The sequence below is a fragment of the Candoia aspera genome, chromosome 3, assembly GCF_035149785.1.
Source record: "Candoia aspera isolate rCanAsp1 chromosome 3, rCanAsp1.hap2, whole genome shotgun sequence".
In the NCBI taxonomy this organism is placed as follows: domain Eukaryota; kingdom Metazoa; phylum Chordata; class Lepidosauria; order Squamata; family Boidae; genus Candoia; species Candoia aspera.
The window spans coordinates 47,934,415-47,961,976 of NC_086155.1; the positions used below are offsets into that span (position 1 = coordinate 47,934,415).

Below are 27,562 nucleotides of genomic sequence, written 5' to 3' on the forward strand. Positions count from 1 at the left end.
TCCAAACCACTTACCTCGCCCACTTTTCTTTGAACTCATTCTTAGCCTGTCATTGACTTGAAGACATTAAAATCTCTATAGACTGCTAGTTGCTTCAATTCCTGGGTATTTGTTAACTGACCCACTGATTTCACTTTATGACATTACCTTCAAATTGCATTTAAGAAATTGTATTTTATTTCATTGTTTTAACTTCCAGAACATACAAGCTTGGGTAATAACATACAGTATGTAAGGTCCCATCACAGCTGCTGCTATAGGAGGCCCCAATTTGTTACAGTGATGTAATGTTCCAGCCACAAGTGTGCACTTAATTACAGTCTTGATGGAGTGTGGGAGTAAGCGGTAGACATGCAAATGAGGCTGTATGCAATGCTGAGATAGGAAATCTGAGTCAGCATGGAAATAACTCGTGGCAAAATGTTTTGGAAAAACATCTTTCCAAGTACAGAAAACAAGTATAAGCTCAAACCTGTGACAGATTCCTGGGCAGGTAAAAGAGCATTAAGTGATTAGTTTCTTCAGTAGCAAACCTGGAGTAATCATCCTGTCAGCCTGAAATACTCCCTGCACTTGACAGAGCCAAAGTTGAATTACTGCAGCCTTTTCCCCAATGTCATCAAAACGAAATATTACAGACCATAGTCTGAGTAGCAGGCAGCATTTTTCTTTCTTTAGCATCTTATGTGGTGAAGAATACTTAATAACTAATTTTGAAATCTTGAGTGGGCCAAACAGGGGTTTGGGGATTTTTCTTATAGCCAGGATGGGAGCTACTTTTGTATAGGTTTAATAAAAAAGTGCTGACTCAGCAGAAATAATTCCACATGGCATCCAAATCTAAAAAACAGATGCTGTCCTCTTTATCTGCTTTCTGCACTTAGTAGAATTATTAGCTCTGCAGCAGGAAGAGGGTGGCACATGCATGCATGCCTCTTTGAGCCAGTTCCTTCCTAATACTAATTTTACTCTATTTTTAAAACTATTATCAAAAGGGTCATTGCAGAAAATTTATCTGCTTCCATTTACTATCTCTTCCCCTTTTGCTTTATTCAGATGTTTGGTCATTGCCTGTCTGCTAGGATATGCTACAGTGTTTGCTGTTGGCCCTTGCTCTGGCAGCCCACCCCATTCCTTTGCCAAGTGTTTCCTGCTCCATGTTGGAGAAGGCTACACATCTGGAACCAGGCTTTGGAATTGGCTTCCCAAAGAAGAAGCCTTCTGGTTCAGAGTCAGATGAGGATGAGCAAGTAAGGCACTTGGCATCATCTTGTTCCATGGTAGCTTCCTGTTCTCCAGTGCTACCTTCATGTATTCTGTCTGGAAAATCCATGATCAGTACAGATGCCTGTGAGGCTACAGAGGGTCTACTTTTGAAGTGAAAGTCTCCTGCTTGTTGCTGAGATGTTTCTGAAAAATATGTTTTCAGGTTGTGGTTATCCCTCACAATTATCGTGCTCCAAGCTGTGTCCATGGGATGAGAGATGGAGGTTAGTACATCCTCTTGAGCAGAATCAAATACATGAAGCTGTGGGGTGATAGTTCTCTTTCTGAAAGTAACTGATGGTTCCTCTTGGCTGCCAATCTCGGTACACAGTGAGGAGTTCCCACATGAGTGAAGCCTTTCCGTCACTGCAAAAGGAATTAAAAGTTAGAACTTATGAGAAGAAATGGGGATGATCTGAATAATTCCTAGAAAATATTCCAACAACCATTTACTGGTATCAATCAGTTAGCAAGAGGCACAAATTTCCATATAGGCTTGTTCACACATTATTTGAACTATAGTTTATTTTTACCTTGGTTTGTTGTATAAACTATAAAAGCTTGGTTCATATAATGCTAAGCCATAAATCTTGCTTTAGAAACTACAATGGCTGGGCTCACTTATCATATAGAGTCAAAAATCAAACATACTGGCTTTGCATGATTTGATAACTCAGCTAAAGGTTCCAGTTATTCTATGAAGCCATTTCATAGACTGAGTTGGAACCATTTAAGTCACAGAATCCAAGTCCTGCTCATTGCAGGAAACCAGATTAAAATTGCTGTTTGTATCAAAAGGGAGCTCACCACTTCTCTCTCTCTAGTTCAGACTGCTCTTCCTCTTAAAATTTTCTAGAATCTGTGTCATTCTAAGTCCTGCACTCTCAAATGAGAGTGGCCAGGTCTTGATCTGCTGCGTGATATCCTTTTGTATAATGTGCTCTAGAATTTTGCCTGGTCTGTAGTTCCCTGGATCCTCCTTCCTTCATTTTTTGAAGACCCTGGATCCTCCTTCCTTCATTTTTTGAAGGCCCTTCTCTAGACATGTTCATTTCACCCATTCTGCAGGATTTCTCAAAGAGAATGTAGAATCACTTGTAATCTGCTAGTTATATTGACCAGACCATCAGCAAATTGCTTCTGTATCTCATGATTCCTGGACATCTGAATTCATTCAAGATCAGTAGGCAATTCCTTATATTTTTATCAGGCTAGAACTAGAATCCTGCTTCTCCAAACAACTCTTCACAATTGGTTGAAGAGGAGACTGACTGAAAATAGGAGTCCAGTAGTTCTGTCTTTTTTGTTGTTGCTGTCTGTTAGTTTTATGCCCTTTTCATGGAGCAACTGGTACAGTACTTCTTTTAAACATAGCTGAAGAAATTGATTGTTCTTAGCATCTTTAACTACAGTCAGGCTCATTGTTTCCTCATACTATGCCTACAAATCTGTCCTTCTCCCTATGTGTTCTTTTAATTTTTCAGATCTCCAGTAAGCTTTTTGGGCAATTATACTGGCTTTTTCTGCCATCTACATTTTTTTTCCTCACTGGAATTGTTTGCAATTGTGCTTTTAAGAACTTGTTTTCTAGAAATTCTTACTCTCTTTCCCAATCAGTTTCTCCTGCTATGCAGTCCTATTTATTACTGTTCTGAATTCATTACAATCTGCTTTCTTGAAATCCAAGGTATGCATTCAACTACACTCAGCTTTAGTTTCCATTAATTTCAAGAATTCCAATATTATATGGTCATTTTCATGCAACGTTACCATTTCTATTTGTATTGCCATTGTTGTCTGTAAAGAGAAGAAAGGTCCCCAAGTCATTTTCTGACTCTTTGGGGGACGCCGCTTTTGCAATGTTTTCTTGGCAGACTATAGAGCAGGGTGGTTTGCCATTGCCTTCCCCAGTCATAATTACCTTTCCCCCAGCGAACTGGGTACTCGTTTTACTGACCTTGGAAGGATGGAAGGCTGAGTCGACCTGAGCTGGCTACCTGAGAAACTAACTTCTGCTGGGATCAAACTCAGGTCGTGGGGAGTGTTTCGGTGCAATGCTGCCACCTACCACTCTGCGCCACACAAGGCTCTTGTGGTCTGTATTGGAAGCAATACCATCAAGCCAAGGATTAGTTGGCTATTTTTGAAGCCCTAAAGCCCCTTAAATTTTCCTGCCTCTCCTTAGTACATATTCATTTGCCCTCTCTGAGTAGTGAGATGAGACAGAAGAAGAATAGTTATCAGCTGCCTTCTTCCTACAGCACAGTGGCATGGATTGTCTTCAAATGTGCAGTGATGATAGAAGCTAGGCTGGAAGTTGACCAATTCAAAGGAAGTGTACTGAGGATATCTTGTCTACAGAAACTTAAACAAAACTGCAGTGCAATAATGGAAAATCTTCACTTGGGCAGCAACTGTTCCAACCATAATTCCAGAGGATGATATGCAAAAGCCTTACCAACTGCACCTGCCCTTTCCTCACAGCCAACTCTTTGGGTTCTTGCAACTTCAGAGGAGCAGTCGGGGCTGCTGTTTCTAGCTCTTGAAATTGGGGTGGAGTCCGGGGATGGAGCAGAGATGAAAGCAGAGTCAGAGGAATCTGAGCCACTGGAAGACAAAACTGATTCCTTTTCCAAGCTACAGGCCTCAGAGCAGAAGAGGAGACCGTTGTGAATGGTGACCGGCTGGCCCAGCAGTGCTTTATGGCAAAGGCTACAACAGAAACATGAGGCTTTGCTGTGCCACTGTTGACCTTGGAGCATGATCTGTTTACTGTTGACCCCTGTGAGAATAATCAACAAGCATTTCACCTCCTACAGTATTAATGGAAAACTCTATTCTTAACAGGGGGTTAGGACATAACAGAAGTAATCTGCCCATTATGTTGCAGACTTTCAAAAAGAGGGGAAGGAGGAAAAGAATAAAAATCAAATTTCAAAATGTGTAAGCAAAAGACAAGACAAGATTAATATTAATTCAGAAGTTTCTGTCCAGATGCACTCCATGAAGAAGCCTTGCATGTTAAACTAAGTTTTCACATTATGATCCTTGTGCAAACTTCACAAAGCTGTGTTGCAGCATTAGTGATACTGATCCTATATTTCTCTCTTGCTTTTTACTTTCCTTGGTTCAGATCATAGGGGAGGAACCTCTGGCCTTCCAGCTGTTGTTGAACCATAACTTCCAGAACTCCATATTATCAGATGAGTTTGAAAACAGATAAATTCCTATTGCAACACTATCTTACATAAATCCACTCAGAAGTAAAAACCACAGATTTCAATGGAACTTATTCTCAGACAGTAAGTATAGGATTCCAGCCACAAACCAATGTCTAACAGCAACAAAATCCACTGAATGAATCCCAGTATCAGCCTCTGTCAAACCGAGAGAAGCTAGTTAACAAACTATGATTTAGGCAGTCACCATAAGCAATTAACCATATTATGCAGAAGTGTCATAAATCTAAAATTACTATATGCTTGCAATCTATCATACTGTTTGCAAGCTCCTCAGTGATATTTATTGAGCTTGTACTGAGACTTTTATTTGATCCAGCAAAGCAAAATACATGTTTAGTATTGCAACTATGCCATTATCTAAGATACACATGTTGGAAGGACTCAAAACCTCTCCTTTTTCCTTTACCTATCATTCCCCCATTTCCCCCCTTTTTCCTGAGCCACATCTAACCTCACCAATAGACACTTCCTGCTAAAACATTAAACTACACTAAACATTAAATCAAAGTACTGTAGAACAATAGGAGCATGAGCCACAAAGGGACCTTCTGATAACTTGAGCAAACCAATCGGAACTACCCGATGACCAAATCAGTTTCCCCCAAAACTGATCCAGTCAAGAGACTGAGAAAACACAAACAGAAGGGCAAGCATCTTGGCATAAGTAAAGAAAGGGCTTCCCCTTAGAATATCAAGCAATCTAGCTAAATTGATCAAAGGAAGCCACAAAGCAGCAGGGGGCGTGACCAGCTTTGTTCAATTAAGAACCCTTAGAAAGCATCCCTGAAACTGACAAAAGTGTGAAATCTAGCAAAAGCAAGCACTCTCTCACCTACCATAAACATCAAAGGTCTACACCTCTATATAAGGGGCTAGTGGGGAAAGACACTGGTGGCCACCCTTAACCAGCATACTCTGTACATGCTCTTGGGAAATAAATTTTCACCTCTGCTCAAGCAACTGCCCGTCCCGGCTCGGGACGAACCTTGGTAAGTTTCCCTTCCAACACATATCTATGGAATTCTGATTAGACTACTACTACTACTGTTACTGCTTTTGCATAGAACATGAACTGATTCTAGCAGTTGTAAATGAAACAAATACCATGAGCTGCAAATAGCAGAATGGAAGATCTGGTAGTGGTAAACTGGAACAGGTTTCTGCTTTTGCAGCTATAAGAACTGTATGGAGAAGTTGACCTAATTGCTAAATTAGTCACAAACTGTACCTACTGTAGTGGTATAGGGCTAGAGCTTTGTTGTTAATTTCCCTTGTACAGGTTTAGCTTTTCATGTAGCTTGGTGGCAATAGTGTAAACCTATAACCTAACACCTAGTGCTGTGGCCCTGGAATGGAGACAGCTAATGTAACACAGATGCTTGCCCTTATGTACCTAGAATTAGGAATTAGGTAACAGGATATCACAATTTAAACACTGATGTTGATGGTACAGGTTGATAATATCAGGAAGGATACTACAAGTGTGAAAAGTAACAGTAAGGTCAATCTAATAGCTTATCAAAGCATTCCAGAGGAAAGGGTGCTGTGTAATTGCATTAATCTTTTTATCTTTCCCTTATCTTTTTCAAATGATAATGATAATACTGATATAACCTGGAGAGGGGGCTTACTCTAGGCTCTCTCCTGCAGTCTGCTGGCAGGGAGTCCAGTGATCACTATAAGTAATTTCCAATAAAGTATACTTTGTTGCTTCTACCTCCAAATGCTTTGGTTTTCCTTTTAGGTGAACATTTTTCTCACAACACTATGAACGCCAAATACATAGTCATTAAAATGTCCACCAGAGCAGTGTAAATTGCAGATTTTGTATCATGTTCATATAGTCACTGCCCCCCCACCGTCTTCTCCAGGGGATGTCCAAGTTTGTGTATCTCTATACTCATGTAGTCCCAAATGAGTAACCTTTAGGCAAGCTGATACTTCTGAAAAATGGGAAGGGCCGTAAACTCTGTGCGCATGCTTTGCTTGCAAGAACATGCCAGATTCAATCCTTAATAGGCAGGACTGAACTAGATTGAGTAATGACCTGAGGCAGGTTCCTACTTCCCTTCACAAGTCTAAGAAGGGTTCTGGACCTACCAACAATCTCTCCACAGGCTTGACAGATATCTGCATAAAGACTCTCAAAGCAAGTACAGCAGCAGGGTTGTCCACCCTTCATCACATATTGCTGAATCCCCAGGGGCAAGTCACACTCAAGACAGCAAAAGTGCTCTTCATGCCAGCGCATGCCTTCTGCTTCCACACACTGAGAGGTGAAGATCAGCTGGAGACGTAAGAGATGAAAGCTCATTACTGCTACAGGCTAGATATTAAGATGAAGTACACTGTGTGCCAAGATCCATTTTCTTCCTAAGGTAAGAGCACAGGCTACACAACCATCATTTACTCAACCCTTTGCAGTGATCCTATCCTATAAATCAAGCTTTCTGCTTCAAAATACACCATATTATTTAGCCAATTGACAGTGTTCTCTTGATGTACCTCAGACAGATCATAATCTGTTCTTTAAAAGTCCCCAAAGTTATCAGGCTTGCAATCTGTAAACTTCATTTACTTTTGCCTGTTTTATCCTGATGTTTCTATGACAATCTTCACTAGCCAGCAACACTTAAGAATTCTGAAGCTCCACTAACAACACATTTTCTCTGCAGATTCAAAGTGTTTTATCTTCTTATGCCATGTACCTAATTCTCTTCCCTATTCCCAATTGCAAGATCAGAAAATTGAAGGGAAGCAAATTTAGGTATTTTTACAGGGGCTAGGAGATATATATCTCCTATATATATATATAGGATTGTTTTGAATTTTTTCCATCATAATTGGAAAGCTTTGATTTTGGAGGAGCTTTAACCATATATATATTTAACCATACATATATGGTTAAAGCTCCTCCAAAATCAAAGCTTTCCAATTATGATGGAAAAAATTCAAAACATCCCATGATATCCCAAATGCTCTCCCATGGGTAACAAGACTGCAGCTCAAGTCTATAAATCTGGATTTGGAAAGGGCCAGATTAGATATTTAAGATGATTTAATTATAAGAGCACAAACATCACTATATATGCCTACCTGATCACATGAAGCACAGCGAGGGCGGAAAAATTCTGCATGGTGCCGACCACAAAAAATCATCTCATCTCGATGGAAGTAAATTAGATCTATTAGTGGTTGGTGGCAAACATGACAGACAAAGCAGGTAGGATGCCACCAGCACTGGTCGCCTAGCTTAGAGGCAAGTACACCCTGGTCTCCTCTGATTATAGTCTTACCACACTAAAAACAAGCAGAGAGAATTTCTTTATCTAAGAGGCTTAATTATATGTTTCTTCCTTCTGTAAACTATTAAGACTGCTATGCATGCTTCACTTCAATAATTAAAATCAAATTTTTACCCAGGCAATTCAGATTGTGAATGAAAGCAACATAGATAATGCAATATTAGCAAATTGCACCTGTTTGCATAGCTGTTCTTCCTGTGTATAGTTCTACAGTGTTTGCAGTTTTGTCTAATATATTTTGGTTTTGATAGCAGAGGCGGCAACAAAATAAATCCTGTCCCTCCAACCCAGCCTTTCTCAACTTTTGACCATGGAAGAACCTTTGAAATATTTTTCAGGCCTCAGGGAATCCCTGCACATTCAGGCTCAAATATAGGCCAGAAGTTACAAAATTATTATATTAATTTCATGTTTAGGCCTATATATATGCATTAACAGTGTTCTTAAACTATAAATAAAGAATGAAACTTACCTTTTTAATATGAAGTTGCCTGAATTTGGAATAATTTTTTAAATAAATCCTGATCTCCCAGGGAATCCCTAGTGAACTCTCGTGGAACCCTAGGATGGAACCCTGGTTGAAAATTCCTGCTCTAACTTCTACAAATGCTATACAGCCATCTCTTGCATTTCTAAGGTTTCAGTAAACATTGTGTATATCCTTTTCCAACTATACTTTCTCACACACAAGGGCCTACAACTCCCACCTGTGCCTGTTAGTATGTCCAAAGATAATATGACCACAAAAATGACACTAAGCAGGGAAAGCAATGCTAGAGATCAGCCCCGGACACCTTCCCGGTATGCCCAGCGTCATGGTAAGAATAGCTCACATTTCTGCATAAGTCATCATGAGCTGTGAGAGGCAGATGACATAAAACGCCCTGTCCCAGTGATTCCTGTCGCCGCCATGCAGCAAAGGTGCGCAATTGCTTTCTTTCCTCTTCACCAATGGATGGACAATATCTCTCCTTGAACAAAAAAAACAAATGGTGTCAAGATCCAAAAGAAGCATCTGGATAAATATGTTTATTTCAGATGCAGGCACAAAACAGAGACATGTTGATCAATTTGCAAATATTTTTGAAATTTTATTACGATTACATAATTTTATTTGCACATTTGCATTTTATTTGATGCCTTCGGGCTTGGTTCAAAAAATTGGCTTATATTTAAATGAAGATCTTGCTATATATAGGTATTATCTTATTAGTCAATTAATACTGCATCATGTAAAAGTTAGTTCCCAATGCTATACTTAGTTGGCAACTCATTGCTATATCAGTTTCCCTCTTAGCTCTTTTTAACATGATCCTAGAATTTTATGCATATCTACTCAGAAGAAATCATCTACTTTGTCCAATGTCACTGATTCCTAAGTACGTAGGCATATATTACAGCTTGACTTTTCTCTAAATCCTATGTCCAATACATGTTGTTTGAAAGCAAAATTTTTATAAAGCTTGGGCAGTTTGTCCCAACTTGGTGATCTCTTTAACTACTGGATGCTAATTTCGACATTAATGTGGGAGTTAGTCCTGCACATGGGGAAGAAAGTGCTAGGGCTTGGCGAGGTCATTACAGCAGTATTGCAGCAATAGCTTTAATCAAAGCAGGCTGCTACATAATGGACGTGAACTCAAGAGAGGTTATGGATATTTGCAAAGATAGTGCATTCTACAGACAGAAAGAGGTCCTGGCTCTACCTTTACTTCAGTGGGGCCACAAATCTCTTCTGGTTGTTTAGCTCTTGGGAATAGCAATAAAATCCTCAGCTTTATGACTGGGAAGTCCTAGAACACCTTCATGGGAACATTTATTGCAAACAAGTTTGGTGATCCATATAACAGTGGGACCCTGGTGCAAACAGCAGGGGCCATACAAAGGTTTCTGTTCTTAACCATAAGGATGCCAAAATGAAAAAATGTGCATCATGACTTTGCAATGCAGCTCTGCACTTTTGTACTTGCATTGAGATGTTGCACGTAAGAACATCAAGGAAAACTTTGTGTTATCATGCATATTTCATCACTTGTCCCCTCTCTGCCCCACAGGCACTTGAGTGACCAAGTTACTGCATTTGTTTTGTTACCTTTTCTCCTTGTTAGGGAGGGAGGGAGGAAGGCTTCTCCTATTGCTGTTTTTTTAAAAAGATGCAGAAGCATTACTGAATCAAAACCAACGTTATACTCTTATATTTATGCAAAGCATTGGACCTAAAGAGGATTTTTCATAGTAACTGTGGAATAATAATGATGCTGCATGGCTAGAGCTTGAAAAGAATGGACAGCCCAAAGAAAGTTATCAGTACAAACAAGGGGCACAAGAAAATAGTTTTAGTAGGACTCTTCTATCAAGCCATGCATGAGCGAAAAAGATCTAGCAAACCCTGGGTACGGCTTCAAGAACCTTACATCGCAGTCTTGTGGAGGCAGCTGATGCAGGAGAATTTTGATACGGAGCTGATTCTGAATAGCAGTAGGGACCGTAGTTGATGAATGAGAGTTAATGCTTTGCAATACCTGTAAAAGTAAATGAGATGGAAGTGAAACAATGATATTTCTATGTATTTGAGGGAAAAGAGCTGTCTGCACTATCACCTCTCCTACAGATCATCTTCTCTAAACTTGATAAAGAATCTGAGGTCCTTCCCACATTAAGAGATGAAGGGCTAATGAAAACAAACCAACAGAAGGAGGAGAGCCGATTTACCTTCCATTTATAGCACATAAACCAAGAAAAAAAAATTGACAAAGGCTAGACCTGTTCTTTGATGGCAGATTTTCCCAGCGCGATACATCGTTGATTTCTTGAATCCATAGGGTTTTCATTTCATCTGCCATCAAAGACCTATCTAAAGTTTTCAGAAGTAAAGATGTCAGTTTAAAAAGAAAGGTGTGTCTGACCCACGCCATGGTCTTCTCAATTGCCACATATGCCTGTGACAGTTGGACATTAAAAAAGGAAGATAGAAGAATTGATGCATTTGAGTTGTGGTGTTGGCGAAGATTATTGAAAATACCATGGACTGCCAGAAGAACAAACAAATCAGTTTTAGAAGAAATACAACCAGAATGTTCCCTAGAGGCAAAGATAACTAGGCTTAGACTCTCATACTTTGGGCACATCGTCAGGAAAAACCAATTGCTTGAAAAGGACATCATGTTTGGTAAAGTCGAGGGCCAGAAGAAAAGAGGAAGACCTTCAGTGCGATGGATTGATACAATTACAGCAACAATGGATGCAAACATTGGAACAGTCAGGCATGTGGTGCAAGACTGAACAGCATTTCGTTCTGTTATACATAGGGTCGCCATGAGTCATAAACAACTCGACGACAGCTAACAACAACAACAACAGATCTGTCCTCCTATATATGAACTTGGTCAGGCAGCAAAATCTGAGAATTGGAAATCTCCCCACCAAAACAACAGAAAAATTGGGGGAAGGTGATCTTTAATTTTTTTTCTTTTGTTTCCTGCATTTTTCCCAGCCTTTTTTCCTGAAAATTAAAAACACTGAAAAAAATTATAATTCCTAATATATTTCATTTATATTATATGATAAAATTGTTAAGATGTGAAAGAAGCTGATTTATATTTGGAAATACAGCAAATGAAGAAATAAGTGATCAAGTAATTTCAAATTCAGAAAAGGAGGCTGATTAGACATTTCATAATGCTAGACATTATAAGTCTGTCTTTCTCAGTCCTTTAATTAGCTTTAATAAACAAATCAAATTATACATAATACATTTTATAGAGCAATAAACTTGTTTTATATCTATAAAGGGTGTAAGTATTACACATATTCCCATTTTCCTCCCAATTACTGTTTCCCTCCCAAAGATGGAAAGGGGATCTTTGTTTTTTTCCCCATTGCTTCAAAATTGCCAGAGATTTTACATCTTCAGGTGAAACAACATATATTATTTGATTGTAATTTGTACAAGAAGGTGAGAGATCTGCATCTTGGTCCACACATTAAATGAATGACCCATTGGGAACCACATATTAAAACAACATATTTTATGTGTGGTCAGGATCCAAAAATAACATATAACACAGCTCTGTACTTAAGTAAATCAATACGGTTGAGATCTGCATACATAGGGTTGATTGGGGTAAATTGTAGAGGTGACACGGAAATATGATTTGTATTTTCACTCATATGTACATTTTTTTCATTGTATTTTTAGCTCTTCCCCACTTAATTTGTTTTTTATATTAATTTCACATTGGGTTTTATTAATGTTGAGTGTTTTAAATTTTGTATTTTGATACAGCCTAGGGGCTAATCAATAAACTTTGATTGATTCAAGTGAAACAATACTGACATTCAATCTACTGATTACAACCCGCCTGTTTTCAAATTCTTTTCTTTCCCTAGAATCAAGCTTGACAATAAGAAAAGGCCATGTGTGCAATACTGATATTTACACAGATTTGGGTGATGTGGGTTTGGTCCCAGAGCCAGAGGGCAGCCAATACACTGTCTCCAACCTTGCTACTATCACAGCTCCAGGTGACTTGTCAATTAAAACAGTGTTCACTAGCTGACCTGGAAAAATCTAAGCAGGTTGAACCTTGTTAATACTTAAATAGGAAACCACAATAAAATACCAGGACTTTAAACTAGACTGTGAAATTGAGGGGAAAAAAAACATCCTGGAATTGGGCAATCGCAAACCATATTATTGGAATAAGACAAAATGGGCTTGTGCATGTAGTCACCAGGAGTCATGCCTGACTTGAGGGAGATTTAATCTTCAATTGTCATATACCAGAAAGAATATATCACACAGAAATGAAAGAGTCTTACTGGCTCTGATGGAGGAAACTCAGTGGTTGGACCTGGATAATCTTCCAGGGCGCAACCAGAATCACTGTCTGAAGATGAAGCAGGTAGTAGAGTAGCTAGAGTTCTACTACATGGAGACTTCTCTCTCTGGGACCAAATACAGCTTGGTTGGGACATCCGCAGAAAGGAAGTGCTGAAAAAAGACAAGAGTCTATGAGACAAGACCAATTCTTCCCCTCTCCCTTACAGTCTTCCCAGTATACCCTTAAACACCCTTTCCCAATATGGTACCTCTCATATGTGGTAGACTTTGGCCATATATTTAACATGGATTAGGAAGATTTTCTATAGTAACAATGAGATAGAGGAGTAACAGAAGCAGATATCAATTTATTTATTCATGTCAGAAGCATCACAATTAAAATAAGGACATTAATTGAAGAAAATATTTCAGAGGATCATTGAGATTTTTTTGGAAGTGATACAGGTTTGTAGTCACATGGTCTTTTAAACTAAAAGGGACACGGGGGGGATTTTCCTTCCACCCCTACAGATATTAATTAATTAAGGGTTCTTGTTAAAGTACAAGCATAGTTACGTTCTATAGGCATAGGTTATACTGATAACCACTTTGAATATCAAATCTAACAAATTCCTCATTTGTGCATGACTAAGGGGTACAGATTTCATTCTACTCCTGCTACATTCTCTTATCTTGAGTGCTTTACATGCACCACAAAACCCTGGTGTTACAATTCTTAACTTCTGCAAAACTGATGTTTTCTCCCCAAATGCTGGTGCAAGAGCCAGAAGAATTTATATGTTAAAAATCTGAAATAGCACTAGTCCTTGGCTATTTTTGCATTTGAATTTAGATCTGCCAGATTGAAGTTTAGCATGCTTGTTTCTGGAATGTACCTATCACTCCCCCCAATCCCCAAATCAGCCAACTATATGTATTTGAAGTTTCTCATATCAGTATATGTTTTTATCTAGTATGTGTTTTATTTTTCAAGGATAGCTTCAAGTTTGAAAGAAAGCATGATGAAATGCCAATGGAGTATTTTCTTTCAAGGACAGTAGCACTAGTTGGCTGCCTGTCATGCCTGCTATCCCTATAATGCATTCATGTTATGGTGGAAAATGTAAACAGCTGATTTGGCTACTCAGTACTGAGGAGGAGGAGGAGGAGGAGGAGGAGGAGGAGGAGAAGGAGAAGACGACAAATACAGAGAGACCCAAGACAAGCATCAGTGATTAGCTAAATTGGGTTACTGTGGCTTTAGCATTTGCCTAAGAATGCTGCATTCCTGAAGTTCTGCTCTAACTTTTGGCCTCCAAAATGGCACCCAATATCCCTTTGGAATTTGTCAGGATATCTACTGCAGTGAATTTTCTTAAATATTATTTTAACTGTAAATGGGAAATTGACATATCGCAAAGTAAAGCATAACCTTCCAGCATAATTTTTACTCCTAGAATGCTTCTAGGCCCCATAGGCATTCTTAGAAATTTTTTTTAAAAGGTTGTTACAGCCAAATCTTTACTTGAGGTATGCCACCTGCTGTGACAAAACACGGGAAAAATAGGTAGCATCCTAGGGAGGTAGATGAAATGGCAGAGAGCACTCACACCAAATTTCTTTCTGATACATGGCTATTTTGTGAATATGTAGCTATGTCTGCCATTTTGTAAGAGTGTCCAAATCAAATTCTTAAGGTTCCAAATGTGCCCATCATCTCCAAAATTTGGGGACCTCTTGTTTTAAGCAACTTTCAGACTTACAAAAAATATGAATGCAAAAAGATCAAAAAAGAAAAATTATTGGTCCCTTACCTTAAGAGAGATGAAACTGAACAGGTTTAAAGCTTCAAATAACTTGGTACTGTTTTCCACAGTCCTGGTTCCCATAAAGAGCAAGCTAAGTTCATAGCCCAAAGTGCAGTAGCATTGGTGGTAATTCTAGTGGTAATTGATATTGGTGTTAATACTGGGCTTCCTTTACTCCAAAGCTGCCCACTTTTATTCCAGCAGCCTTACAACCTTTTAAAACAAAAACAGCAACATAATTCTTACATACAGTACTGGGTCATATCCCAATTTATACTTATTGAAATTACTTCAAAATGACTAAGGGCAATCTTTCAAATTCGTAACATAATTTTGTGAGCCTGGATTTCTGAAGACAGAGGTTAGGTCTGGATCACAATCTTTTAATTATTGGCTAAAACTGAATTTATCCCCCATGCATTTGGCTCTGTTATACTGACAGATTCCTATCTTCTCACAACCACCTTAGTTGTATGGTTTCTCTCCAGAAGGCCCTCTTGATACCAGGATTACAGAGTTCCAGAGTCCCTGCTAAGCAAGAAATTGGTGGGATATGGCCCACCAATTGGATATTTCATTGATTACAAGTGATTGTAATTTGAATGGAATCAATTGTTCTTTGAAGCCAACGTATCATTTACTTAATAAATCAGTTCACAATTCTAGAATGGCCTTCCCATTGGTAAGATACAATGCCTTGCTCTCACTGCTTATACTTGGGAAAAATACAACCATTCCATATTATGTGAGAGTTCACTCTGGCAAACAGAGTATGTCCTCCTACTTTCTCATTTTCCCACTTCTAAAGTCCTTCCAATGTTACTAAGATGCATTACAAACCACTTTTTTGCTTACCATCAGACCTAGACACCCATATAAGTGTTATTTATTTACTCAAACTTCCTTTATATTTCAGCATGACCCACATAAAACTCTGATGGAACTCCATGGCAAAGATATGCAAAAAAAATCAAGGAACCATAAGAGACAAATACTTTTTCACAGACTACTAGGTGAAGCAATAAATACGCAAAACATAATCCTTAATCTGTTACAAATTGCCTACAGGTGCTTGTTAACTGGAAGAGCATTTTTTTCTCCTTCTGAGGCCATGAGTGTTTCAAAAATGGCCGACATAATACACATGCAGAGTCGTGGCTGCTGGTATAAACTTTGGCTCCTGTTCTATTTTTGCCAGCCACTAGTGTTAAAATCTCATATGCTAAACGTTTTTGCCTGCCGCAGACATAATCAACTGGTGTGATATCCTTGTTGTGATTGTGGCGTAGGTACACAGATTCATAGAGGTAACTATCAACTATTGATTGGTCATCCTAACCCATCTGGCAGGAGAAAAAGCACCAGATAGTCGAAATAAATGGATATAACTGATTGGTGCGCGAAACTCACTGATGGGCAAAAACTTTTTGGTTGGCCAAAAAAAAAAAAACCCCCCCCCACAAGAGTCCAAATGGTTCATCAGCTAGAGCTAGCAACATTTACAGTGTTATTTATAACAATGCTTTTACCCAACCTCTGAGAAAGTCTTCTATACACACCGCTTATTGAACATACATTTCACATTTCCACAGATCCTGGAATGAAACAAACCATACTGGATATCTTGCCAAGCTAGTGGAAGAAAACAGGGGCTTTCTGGTTTTAGCAGTGAAGGGTGCTGCTTCAGTTAATAACCCTGTAGGCCACAAACCATATGCAAAAAAGCATACTTGCATTCAGAGTTAAGCTATTGCTAGTTAAGGAATGAACTATGGGCCTTTCTCCATTGGAGAGTTACAGTGCTATCTGCCCAACCTTGAGGTGGCAGAAAACTATGCCATTTTGCTGTCCCTATTTCTGATCCCCATCCTGACTCTACTGCATTTGTTCTGAATCACTGCTGAATGGTGCCATTCTGATTATGTGTATGGAATGCATGGAATGCAGAGTGTGATTGCTGATTCCTCCAGCCTCCAAAAGCCAACTTTCAGATTGTTCTCTGTTCTGTTTGGGAGGCAACAGGACAGGGTTCAGCCTACCTTTCTATTGTTAAACAAAACCACCTGGAATTAAAGCACCTGCAGCACTGCCAACTGAGCAGCATAGCACTACTGCATCATTTGAATAAATTACCAGCACCAATAGCAGAATGGTAGTAGATGAGGCTGACCGGGGACTGGGCAGGAGGAGGGAGCATGCTTACATCAGGGTGTAATGGCAAATAAATGGCCTTTCTGATCCCACCCACTTCTCGTCACCTGACTTTGCCCCTGATATAATGGATGGTGAAAAGTAACAGATTTTACTCACCTAGTGACTGTTGTTGGATACTGTTGACCAAAAGGGGAAAACACTTTTTTTTTGCCAATATTGCTAAACTTAAGCCAGTCACAGGTTGGGGACCAGATGAAGGCAACATCATTACGACATGGCAGAAAAAAAGTCGGGATCTGCCTGTGCAGGGATTAGAATCAAGTGGGGAAGGCTCTATGTTTAGCAGCAAGGTTTTGGTGGAAGCAAGAATATGATCTAGATTTCTGTTGTTCCCAGACGATTAAATCAGCTTCTGCCGTTATCTAGGTAAGTCACTACTGTGTACTAATTAGGGGATCTACAGATTTATAGCAGAGTTGTTTTCCTGCCCTGAAATCAAGACTGCTATTCTAATTGCTTAGCATTCTTTACCTATGAATTATGACCTCTCATTCTTCTTAGACCCAAGTTGAATTTTTCCTGGCGTGAAAAAAAGGTGTTAAGGTGAACAAGCATATGGTTATAGTACTGGAATTTGGTAGAATGATCTTCCAGATGCCTTCCAATGTGGTAGCTCTTGATTTTAATGGAGAAAGTATGTTTCAAACCTGACAATCAGGTTTTGCCTAGATATATTCAACAGTTAAATAAATTGTTGCTATAGGAACACATTCAAAAGTAAGCAATCTTTTTTATCAGTGAGAACAGCAGTGTTTTAGTGGAAATCTATCAGAAACCGTGCTGTGAATGAGACCAAAGTAGATGTCTATGATGTGAGAAATGGACAAAGTCAGAATCCAACGACTCTGCTGATACCATCCCCTATTCTGTGGACCTGTCTACACACTCTCCAAACTCTACGGCTGCATTGTTACAGTCTTCCCTAACTTGGTACCTTCAGATAGGTTGAACTATAACTTTAATCAATCCAACTCAGGATGGGAACACATATCTGTAGGGTAATAGTTATAAGTTAAGATATATATTATTGTTAAATAACTAAAAAAAAGTGGATTAAGTGCACACAGCATAGACCAAGTATGTAATTGACATCTAACAATAGCCTGTAAAAATGAATCCAGAAACTACCACCTTGCATGTTACTTCAGTTTCAATTTTGGGATTTGGGGAGTCTTAAGCATGGATCCCTCAGTGACAACCCCCTCCCATGCAAACTAGGAAAAGCAGAAATTTCATTGGATCTTCTCAAATGCTTTGTGTAAAGTGAAAGTGGTAGTACTGTTTTTAGGTGAGCCCTTTTCTAGTTTTGAGACCCTGGCAAATGCCCAACCTTGCCCCCAAACAATTGAGGACCCATATATCCTGTCTGTGAGAAATCCTCATAAGGTCCTATTAGCCTTGCCCTGGGCTTCGTTTCCTTCCTGACAGTCCTGAAGGCATTGCAGAGGGTTGCCATTTGAGGTAAACCTTTCATAATGCCACCCTTTTATTTTTGCTACTTTACTGAGTTTAAATTTAATTCTGTCATTTAATGCTGTTTCTTGTAACTTTAAAAAATTGTTTCTAGGCTCCACAGCTTTAAAAAGCAGAACAGACATTTCATTCAACACACTTGGACTGTTCATGCTGTGACTAGTTGAATTAATAGGCTTGGCATATGCCCGGATTAGCAGCAAATCCACTGCCATTGTGTGCAAACTGTTACACAGTTACTGATACATAAATTGGCACTTGGGTGTGTGGCAAACCTATCAACACTATCCCAGACTTAATTCAGACTAAGTTGATGTAACGAGTCCAACATCCTTAAAAAACTTATGAGTCAACTCAATTTTCCAAAGCCATTTTCCGTTCATGCCGCCATAATATTACACGGCAAGGATGCAGACATTGTTCAACAGTTTATTTTCAGAGGTATGGCACTCTTTTGGTTCCTCTGTTAGGCTGGGTTTTAATATACTCTGGCTGTGGAAAATTGATTTTTCCTTTCACACCTTCATAAGCCTGCAGTGTTAATCATTCCCAGATGCTTGGGCAGGGGGTCCACATACTGGGCGGCTTTCCTGGTTAATGGTTATGGAAAGAAACAGGCTGATTTTGTAACTCCCTTTTCCAGCTCTTGCTTGCTGACTTCCTTCCTCTTGTCTGTTTCCAAAACAAAAAGGGGTTTGATGGCAGTTTGATGGCTCAGGTCAACTTCTGTGATGACTTGGATGCCTTCCCAGAGACCAACTCTCTCCAGTTAACTTTCCTTTCCCAACACCAAAGCCAGCAGAGAAAGAGAGGGAGAGCACAATTGTCAGAATGTTTTAAAGTGGATTAAAATAACTTTAGATTTATCAATGAAACAAGTCAATTTGAAATGGAACTTTGTATAAATGATGAACATATTATTACAAAGATGTATAAAATGTTGTTACAGATGAATTTAGAAGATGAACATGTTAAAGAATGTATGATTAAATGGGCTAAGAATTTTGGATACAATATTATGTTGGAGCAATGGGAGAACAAGTGGAATAGAGGTCTGAAATTCACTTTGAACTATAACCTAAAAGAGAATTTTTATAAAATGATGTATTGTTGGTATTTAACTCCTGATAGGTTGTCAAAAATGTATAATGGAGTAACAAATGTTTGTTGGAAATGTTCTCTTGCTGAAGGAAATTTTTATCATCTTTGGTGGACTTGTGAAAAGGCCAAAAAAATTTAAGACCAAATATGTGCCAATATTAAAAAGATCCTTAAAGTGGACTTACAAAAAAACCGGGAACTGTTTCTCCTGGGTCTGATGGAGAAGCAGCTTGAGAAACAGCATGGGACTTTGCTTTTATGTATGATTACAGCAGCAAGACGTTTATACACACAGAGATGGAAAGATCCACAAATACCTACAGCGGAGGACTGGATTATTAAATCGATGGAGCTGGCCCAAATGGCCAAGTTAACAGCGCTGATAAGAGAAAATACTGTTTTTGGATTTCTGTCCACTTGGCAACCACTTTTAGATTACTTGCTTGTGTCAGAAAAAAATGAAGTTTTGATTTTGGGTTTTAATGATGAAATGGTTTGATCTGATAGAAATAATGTTATTAAGGTTTAAATAATTGTAAGAGATATTTGTAAATGTATTCATATCTGTACTGGAGAAAGTCAGAAGTTACTTTCTGTTTCTACTTTCTCTCTGTTTTACACTTTTATGCTTTTTCTTTTTTCTTTAGCTCTGTACTCTAGCTTTTCTATATTCTATTTTGTATTTTAACTATACCTTGAAAAATAATAAGGTTCTTTGGAAAAAAAAAAAAGGGAGAGCTAGCCTTGAATGGGATGGAGAAAAAATGAAGATGCAACAGTCTGCTTGTGTCAGGAACCATCGGTGGTTACATCTCTAGTGACAAGGAGGCGATCGGATCAGATGCTGTTTCAGCAACGTAGTTATAAAACCCTTTTATGTCCAACCATCAGGTAGCCAGACAGCAAGTACAGAGTTCTGCCTGATTTATTTGGGACATTTCACATTTTTCTTAACTCCACCTCAGAACAGATCTATAGATACAGAGGTACACATAGTCAAAGAGAATATAGCATAAATTAGTCTAGTTTCAAGTTCTGATGTTTTAGGTTGGGAGGCGGAATGGACACTTTTTATAAATTGCTATTAGACTGCAAAGAGCTGTCCCCAAATCCAACTTTATCTTCCCTGCTTTCTGATTTTCAACACATGTTCTTGGATGTTATTGGTACCTCACTACAAAATTGCAATTACACAATTAAAAATCTTCAACAGAAAGAAGGCAAGGCACAAACTGGAAACTGTTAATATCAGCAGCCAACTACAGTCATTAGACCAAGCAGTTCTTCTCCAGGGCTTCAGCTGCATGCCTATTTTTTGGTACAGTGCAGTCTTTTTCTACATAATTAGCACAGAGAGCTCAGGTTGCTTAGTTTGCACCTGGATCAATAATTAACTCAGCAAATTAACTGGTGAGCAGGAGGAAAAATAATTTAAAAAATGATTTTGTTGGTTTCCAACACCTTACTTCCCAGAATGCAGTACTAGAATAGATAACCTCACTTAAGCAGGTGGGGGAGAAGACTATTTCTCCAGAGAGGTTTCCAAGAACAAGTGGCCATGTGAAAAAAATATTTAATTGTATAAGTGCAGAGGGTGGAGAGGAAAAACGTTCTTTCAAGGCCTGTGCAACTTAAGAGATTGAATTAAGTTCAGCTTTACCAGTAATATCTAACTGGAGCAAGCAGACTCACTATCATCTAAAACAGATGAAATAGATCCTGCAAGTGGGAGAAACCCAGCACCAGGAAACTCTTATTTAGTGAGGATTCAGGAGGACTAGATGAAACCCATTATTATACATATGATCAACAAGCACATACCATCACTATTTTAACTGAGATTCATAGTAATTTATGCTGTTTATCTGCATAATACAGAAATTTAGCACAGGTTGAATGAAGTTGGTAAAACTTGGCTGGGTTCATACAATATGCTAATCCTTAAGAATTTGCACAAACCATGATTTGTGGCTTAGATGTTTTAAAACCCTAGTCAATTGTAATCTATTCAATAAACCATGGTTGAGGCTAATTTAAATTGCATTAAGGAGTGTACTTCCAGTTTCACTTAACCTGGATCTAATCCAATACATTTTTCTCTGCAAGCAAAATCTCTATAGAAAAGAGGCTCTGATCAAAACTAAATGCTGAAGATACCTATGCCAATAGAAATAAAAGACTACTTAGATACAAATGACTTGAGTCAGTTTTCAGATGTCTTGTTTTTCAAGCAGCATTTGTAATGTATGTAACAGTTTCCCAAATGGATCATTACAAATGTGTCAAAAGTTCTGTATTGTAGACTTTTCATAAAAGTTATGGTAGGATCCCTATGGTGAGCCTTCACTTTCACATAGCAGATAGAATACTTAGACCAACTGCACTACTCTGGATTTGATTTTCACCAGTATATTTAGGTTCAGAAGTCATCATGTAAATTAAATAACAATCTTGAAGCTACAGTCTAGATTGCTGTACCCAGTAATACATTTATGGTATTCCTAGATCACCTTTGCTGGGTGACCTCATGACACCCACCTATAGCACTGAAAAATGCATTTTTTTTCAGGAGGCCAATTAAATCACAAATTATTTCATCAGAACAAGTAACCACCCCAACAGCTGACTCAAGCCAGAGAAAGCCTAGTTGTTGATTGAATAAATCCTTCAGAAATCCTCCAGATGAGAAGCAGCAATCCTGCTCATAGCACCATTTTCATTAATGACTCAGTCAACAGCCCTGTCAAATTAAACAGCTATGGCCGTTCTCATTAAAAAAAATAAGCTTTCCCAAAACTATGCGCATACAAGTAATATGAAAACCAAGCTATTTAAATAAACAAGACATTCTAAAAACCCCACCCCAAAATTACTGGCTATCTCCCTCCATGATATACTGCTCTGGCCTGGTCCCCTTTCCAATTACTTGCTGTTGAAGTGAGCTGGCTCTTTGTGCTTGAACATCAGGTATGACTGATCAATTCTTTACAATACAGAAAGTTCTCCCCAGTTTAGTTACTCTCTGAATGTGCAGGGACTTCATCTCCCATAATTCTTAGCTACCAGTATGGAATTCTGGAACATGTGGTCTCTGGAGTGCACCAGCTGAGATACAAATCACTGTGCTTCCAATCAATAAGTAATAGTGCCCTCAAATCAAGTTGGCTCCTGGTGAGTGTATCCATGCAGTTTCCTTCGCAGTCTTAAGTAGTAGTTTCCCATTGCCCCTTCTACAGTATTTTTTCTAACTTCCCATCAGAAGGCAGGCCCCCAAAGCCATTCCTGTATAGCCACTAGCCTCATCCCTCTGACTGTCTGCTGCACTTTTGTGCCAACATGAGGCTGTCTTTGAGTCTGCTCCCTGGGGATTCCATGGATGAGGATGAAAGAGTCCCCAAAATTTATAGGACTGGGTTGACCTAGGGTCGGGTTTGCCCTCAGCCTTGAAAATTCACTGGGTCAGTCACTCTCTCTGCCCAATGTATCCCAGAGACTGTTGTTGCAGGAAAATGGTAAAAAAGGACTACTGTGGAGGAAAGATGGTGTAGATACCAAATAAATAAAGGCCAGGCAGTTAGGCAATGGGGGAATGGGAAAGTCAATGCTTCAGCCAGTTCTGTTCTCATTTCCCATCTGTTTTCTTTAGCAGTCAAAGAAAAAGAAGGTAGCTACTCAGGGGCAGTGACAAAGCTCTCGATAATGCCTTGACTTCTGGCAGGGGATGGAAAATTTGGGAGGCAGTGTGAGGCAAGCATGTCTGCCACAAGGAAGCTGCCCATCCCACAGCTCCAGAAGAAACACTGTGCACAGTGTTGAACTATGAACCACAACTGAATTAGAAATTAAGTGGGTCAGTTTCCTAAGCCCTGTAGAAGTCGTATGGTATTGTGAGAATGGAGGAAGCAGCTACAAGCTCAGATAGATACCAACCCATAGATGGAAGAGGCCTCAGACTGAAACATGATGAGAAGACCCTGAGAGGACGCAGGGATGTCTGTAGCATCTTCCAGCATCTCTGGCTATTACTGAAGCCATATAAAGGCTGTCCTCATTGGCGTGACCATGGATGGCTTTAAACAATGCTGTACTTGTGAGGATCCTATTAAGAGTAGTTGTGCTTGTCCTTACACAATGGTGGATCACTGAAGATCCACAGGAGCTGATATTTGCTGGGTCAAAAGAAACAAGAAAAGGTGAACAGCAGAAAGTATCTATAACTACATGCACGGGAGGCTTTACGCTGTACCCATTGTCACTTGCAACATAATCATTCAAATGACACAATGGTACTTTAGAGCTGCAACATATGCTTTTTCCTTCATTCTCTTTGGGATCATAAATCTAAGATTACACTTCTGGTTTGACTATGTGAAAAGCAAAGTTAATTTCCACTGTAACCTGCATCTGACTCTGGGACCAGCAGTGTTGCATTCTCCCAATTCTCATACATCATTCCCAAAAGATCTACACAGTTACAGCTGCAATTAGCCTAGGTGTGGTATCAGGATAGTCTTATCTCATGCCAAACTGTACCTCTTCAAAGAGGAACGAACTTTCCCCAAGGCAAATGAAACAGATTTGTATAAATCAGAAACAATGATGTCTGCAATTAAAAATAAAAGTAGAGTGATGTAGTAGTGGAAGGAAGCAGGAATCTACATCAAACAAGGACTGTTGAAAATTTTTACACAACAAACTACAACATCTGGCAGCTCACCTGCTACCTATGAATAAAACGGTGGCCATGAGGCAGTAAAGAGGGGAGGAGTATGCCTCAATTTCCGTGAGATCATGAAGCTGCAACCATGAAAATAATTATACCTCCAGGGACCTTTCTACACCCACAGCTGTTTTGGGAGAATAACCTCTGCCCTCATTCTAACTTTCTTTTTGTGGGGGGGAATACTTATTTAGGCAATAGATCAGATGAAATTGTTTTGATGAAAAAGAACATGTAAGCCCTGTCAATAAAAGGCTTTTGATTCACTTCTATTTCAAGTGGATTGTTTTCCACCACCAACTCCACTGCTAACAAAAACAAAGCAGGATCATCTCTTTTGGGAGCTCACAATTATTAGAAAAAAAAATCATTTTTAAATTATTCCTTGGTCAGCAGTACGAAAGTGGGCTCCAGAAGCAGGGGGACTTGTAATTCTCTATCTGAAGAAGGTAACATTGAAGAAAGCTGGGCTAGAATACCTGGGAATTATTATCTTTGAATTCTGATTCCATGAACAACCAATAGTGAAACATTTTATGTCTGCTACTAATTAACTGCAGTGTTTGAGTATACAGTTAAAAGTTGACCTACAGAACAGATTCAGAAAATGTATGAGCTAAGACTCTCTCCTTTCTCTTATTAAAACCTCCCTACTGGAAGAAAGCAAGCTCCTTGGAGATAAGGTGGAATCCTTCTCTTTTATGTGCTAATTTATCTCGTTTTGAGGTACATGTAATATTCCTAGGTTTAGTCCAGCTGGATTAAAGACTTGTCTCAAGCATATTTCATCAGAGACAAACCTCATTTTGTAAAATGGATCTTACTTTCTTCTAAGTACATGAGTTGTGGATGTTCTCAGCACATTTGTCCCAAAGTCATATGTAGCTGGGATTTTAAAATTCTGGCCTGGGAACAAGGCATTTAATTCTTGTGAAAAGAATCTACTGCCCCCCCTTCATCCCATTCTCTTCCCTCCTCACAGATTATGGCACCAGTCCCACTTGGAACCAGTTACAGTACTGTCTTCTATCTTAGTTCCACAGTGCACATTCCCATACAGGCCCATATAAAATGTCAAAACAAGAATAATGGCTGTGTTAGCAGACCTCAGTTTTAAAACCACAAGAGATGAATTGGAGAATACTCAAATCCATTCTTCATGTCAAAGTTCTGAGGATGGGTATGCTAAGAAACAGCATTTCTGATATGTGTAGAACAATTCTCTATAGAATAAGCATGAACAGCTTTTATACTACAAGGGGGAAGTTTCAAGGTTGTGAATGGTAGCTTCCACACAGTTCTTAAACGAAAGAAAGGCATATATTGTTACCTAAAAGAAACACCAAGTATACTTGTTAAAGGAAGACATATTTTTTTTCTGTAACAGAGCAGACCTGGCAGATAAAATAATCATGATGTTGTAAACGCTCTACTGTTAACACACACAGCTAGTTTTGTATACATCTATCAATAGTACATGTATTTCAGTGCAATCAGTCTATCAGGCAGAGCATAATATTCACGGCCATAGTTGTGCCATTCGTTATCTTTGCTTAGCACGGACACTACAGATCTTGCCAGGCCTCATAGCCATACAAGAGCAGAGCATATCAATACTGCTCCTTCTTTTCTAGAAAGTATTTGAACCATGAGGGTATAAAAGAGAGACTGCAGTCTCTAGAACATAAAAGGCCCTCACCCCATTCTTTTAAAGTGTTCTTATTATAGACAAATTTCACAAAGCACAACGTTCCACATGAAAAATCACATATGTTAGGGATACCAGTTGTGAGCTGCAAAAATTCAGAAGATCCTACAGAACATCAAATAGATATAGAAAATTCTAACTGTTTGTTGCAATCATTTGTCTAACAATTGTCGGGACTTTTGCTGCTCAAATATGATAACATGATATAAGTTCCACATGTACATGATGATTAATGACCTATGTAATGTTTAGAGCAGCAATGATTCGAAGTTACCAATTAACCAGCCTTTAATTGGAAAGATGCTCCCTTACATTGCAAGAATCGCCTGTGATAAGATACATATGGCACAGGAATGTGCATCTTAGTCAGGTAGCAGCAGGTTCCTAATTGTACATATGATGAAACAGACACGAGCAGTTATACAGAGTATATGCGCACCTTTCTGTAGATTCACAGAGGAAACTTAATGTAATATGAAAAAAGAAGCCTCTTGTACACTTAATTTTTCAGAGGATATTTTGCTGTCATCCAAATTACCATTAACTGATTCCATTTTCAGTATTTATTTAGCAAACATTTTGTTTTTAACACATCTAAAACACAGACACTTTCAATACAAAAGTTAGAAAGGTCCTTAATGCAATTTACCATCCCTACTTTAATCTAGGACAGTTTTCCAACGGACCAAGGCTGCCTGCAATCTTCTGCCCAGTTGCCTAGACCAGTGCTTCTCAACCTAGGCAGTGCTGGCTGGGGAATTCTGGGAGTTGAAGTCCACACAGCTTGAAGTTGCCAAGGTTGAGAAACACTGGCCTAGGTAGGGAGGAGCTGCCGTTTTTAACAGATTATTGTATGTACAGTACATAAAAGTGCCGTTTTATGTACTACATCGGGGATTGCAGCTACAAAATTAAAGCAATAAAGACAATAGTTTGTGGACCTCAGAAAGACTGGCAGAGGTTCTTTTTTTCAAAAAGCGTTATCTCAGCCTTGTGTTTTTCCTTGCGTACACAACAAACTTCAGCGGACCGGAGCAATTCACATTCCGCCAAGTCAACAACGTTCGCGCTGATTTGAACGCGACTAATTACACCCTATTCTCTAGTCCTGCACAGAGACGGCTTTATTTCCCCTCCTCTCGCTAGACTGAACCAACCCGCGACCCACAGCTTTCCCACGGCCCTCAAGCTTTGGGTTGCGGCGAGCCGACCACTGAGGGAGCCACCCTCGTCCTTCGCTAAAAAGCCGACCGAGATCACTTACCTGCGGTTGGCGCTCCTGCTTTCCTCGAGTCCGGCTCGTGCCCGCGGCGGAACGGAGTCAGAAGTCCCGCGGCCAAGCCTCCCGCGCCTAGCAAGAAACCGCAGCCAATTAGGCGCGCTCCTTCCGCCTCTCCTTAGGGCTGCCTCCCCCGCTTCTTAAGCAGCTTCTTCCTCCTCAGTCTCCTTCACCTGCCTCGAGTACAAGGCTCCGGGTTCAGGCCGAGAAGAAAAGTCGGCGAAGCGAAGCGAAGTGGAAGCAGCTCTGCTCTGCTAGGCTTGGGAGCTGCCGAGGGCTGCGGCGCTGGCGGCTGCTGGACTTTGCCTTCTTTCTCCGTCTCGCCTATCTGCTTGCCCAGGAAACGGGATCCGCGTCCGCCCGGGTCCTAATTAGAGAGCTTTCTTGCCTACGACTCCGGAGGCAGCCAATGAAAGGGAACCAAAACAGAAGGCAGGGAGGGGAGCGAGCAACGGCGCTGCGGGGAAGTGAAGGTTAACCCTGCAGGGAAGGCTTTGGCTCTGACCCTTTCCCTCGCTTTTGTTACCCTGAGCTGTTATGGAAACCCCAAGGCCATTTCCACACTACGGACGTTATAGCGTTTAATGTCACCTAGCCATTGCTGCAATACATCACGAATGAAGC

General features: G+C 39.6%; 1 protein-coding gene across 2 annotated transcripts; it reads right to left on the reverse strand.

Annotated features, from left to right (window-relative positions):
* Window positions 1-156: 156 nt before the first annotated feature.
* PRICKLE4 (prickle planar cell polarity protein 4) lies at window positions 157-27,210 on the reverse strand. 2 transcript variants are annotated; one of them, XM_063297584.1, is made up of 8 exons: window positions 26,924-27,210; window positions 12,635-12,806; window positions 10,228-10,335; window positions 8,647-8,784; window positions 7,605-7,808; window positions 6,609-6,795; window positions 3,725-4,048; window positions 157-1,632 (listed from the first exon to the last, which is right to left on the reverse strand). In XM_063297584.1, the coding sequence occupies exons 2-8, from the start codon at window positions 12,788-12,790 to the stop codon at window positions 1,079-1,081; spliced, it is 1,671 nt and encodes a 556-aa protein (XP_063153654.1). In that variant the 5' UTR covers window positions 12,791-12,806; window positions 26,924-27,210; the 3' UTR covers window positions 157-1,078. The 2 variants fall into 2 exon arrangements, with proteins under 2 accessions (XP_063153654.1, XP_063153655.1); XM_063297585.1 differs by lacking the exon at window positions 26,924-27,210 and adding an exon at window positions 14,450-14,468.
* Window positions 27,211-27,562: the final 352 nt, after the last annotated feature.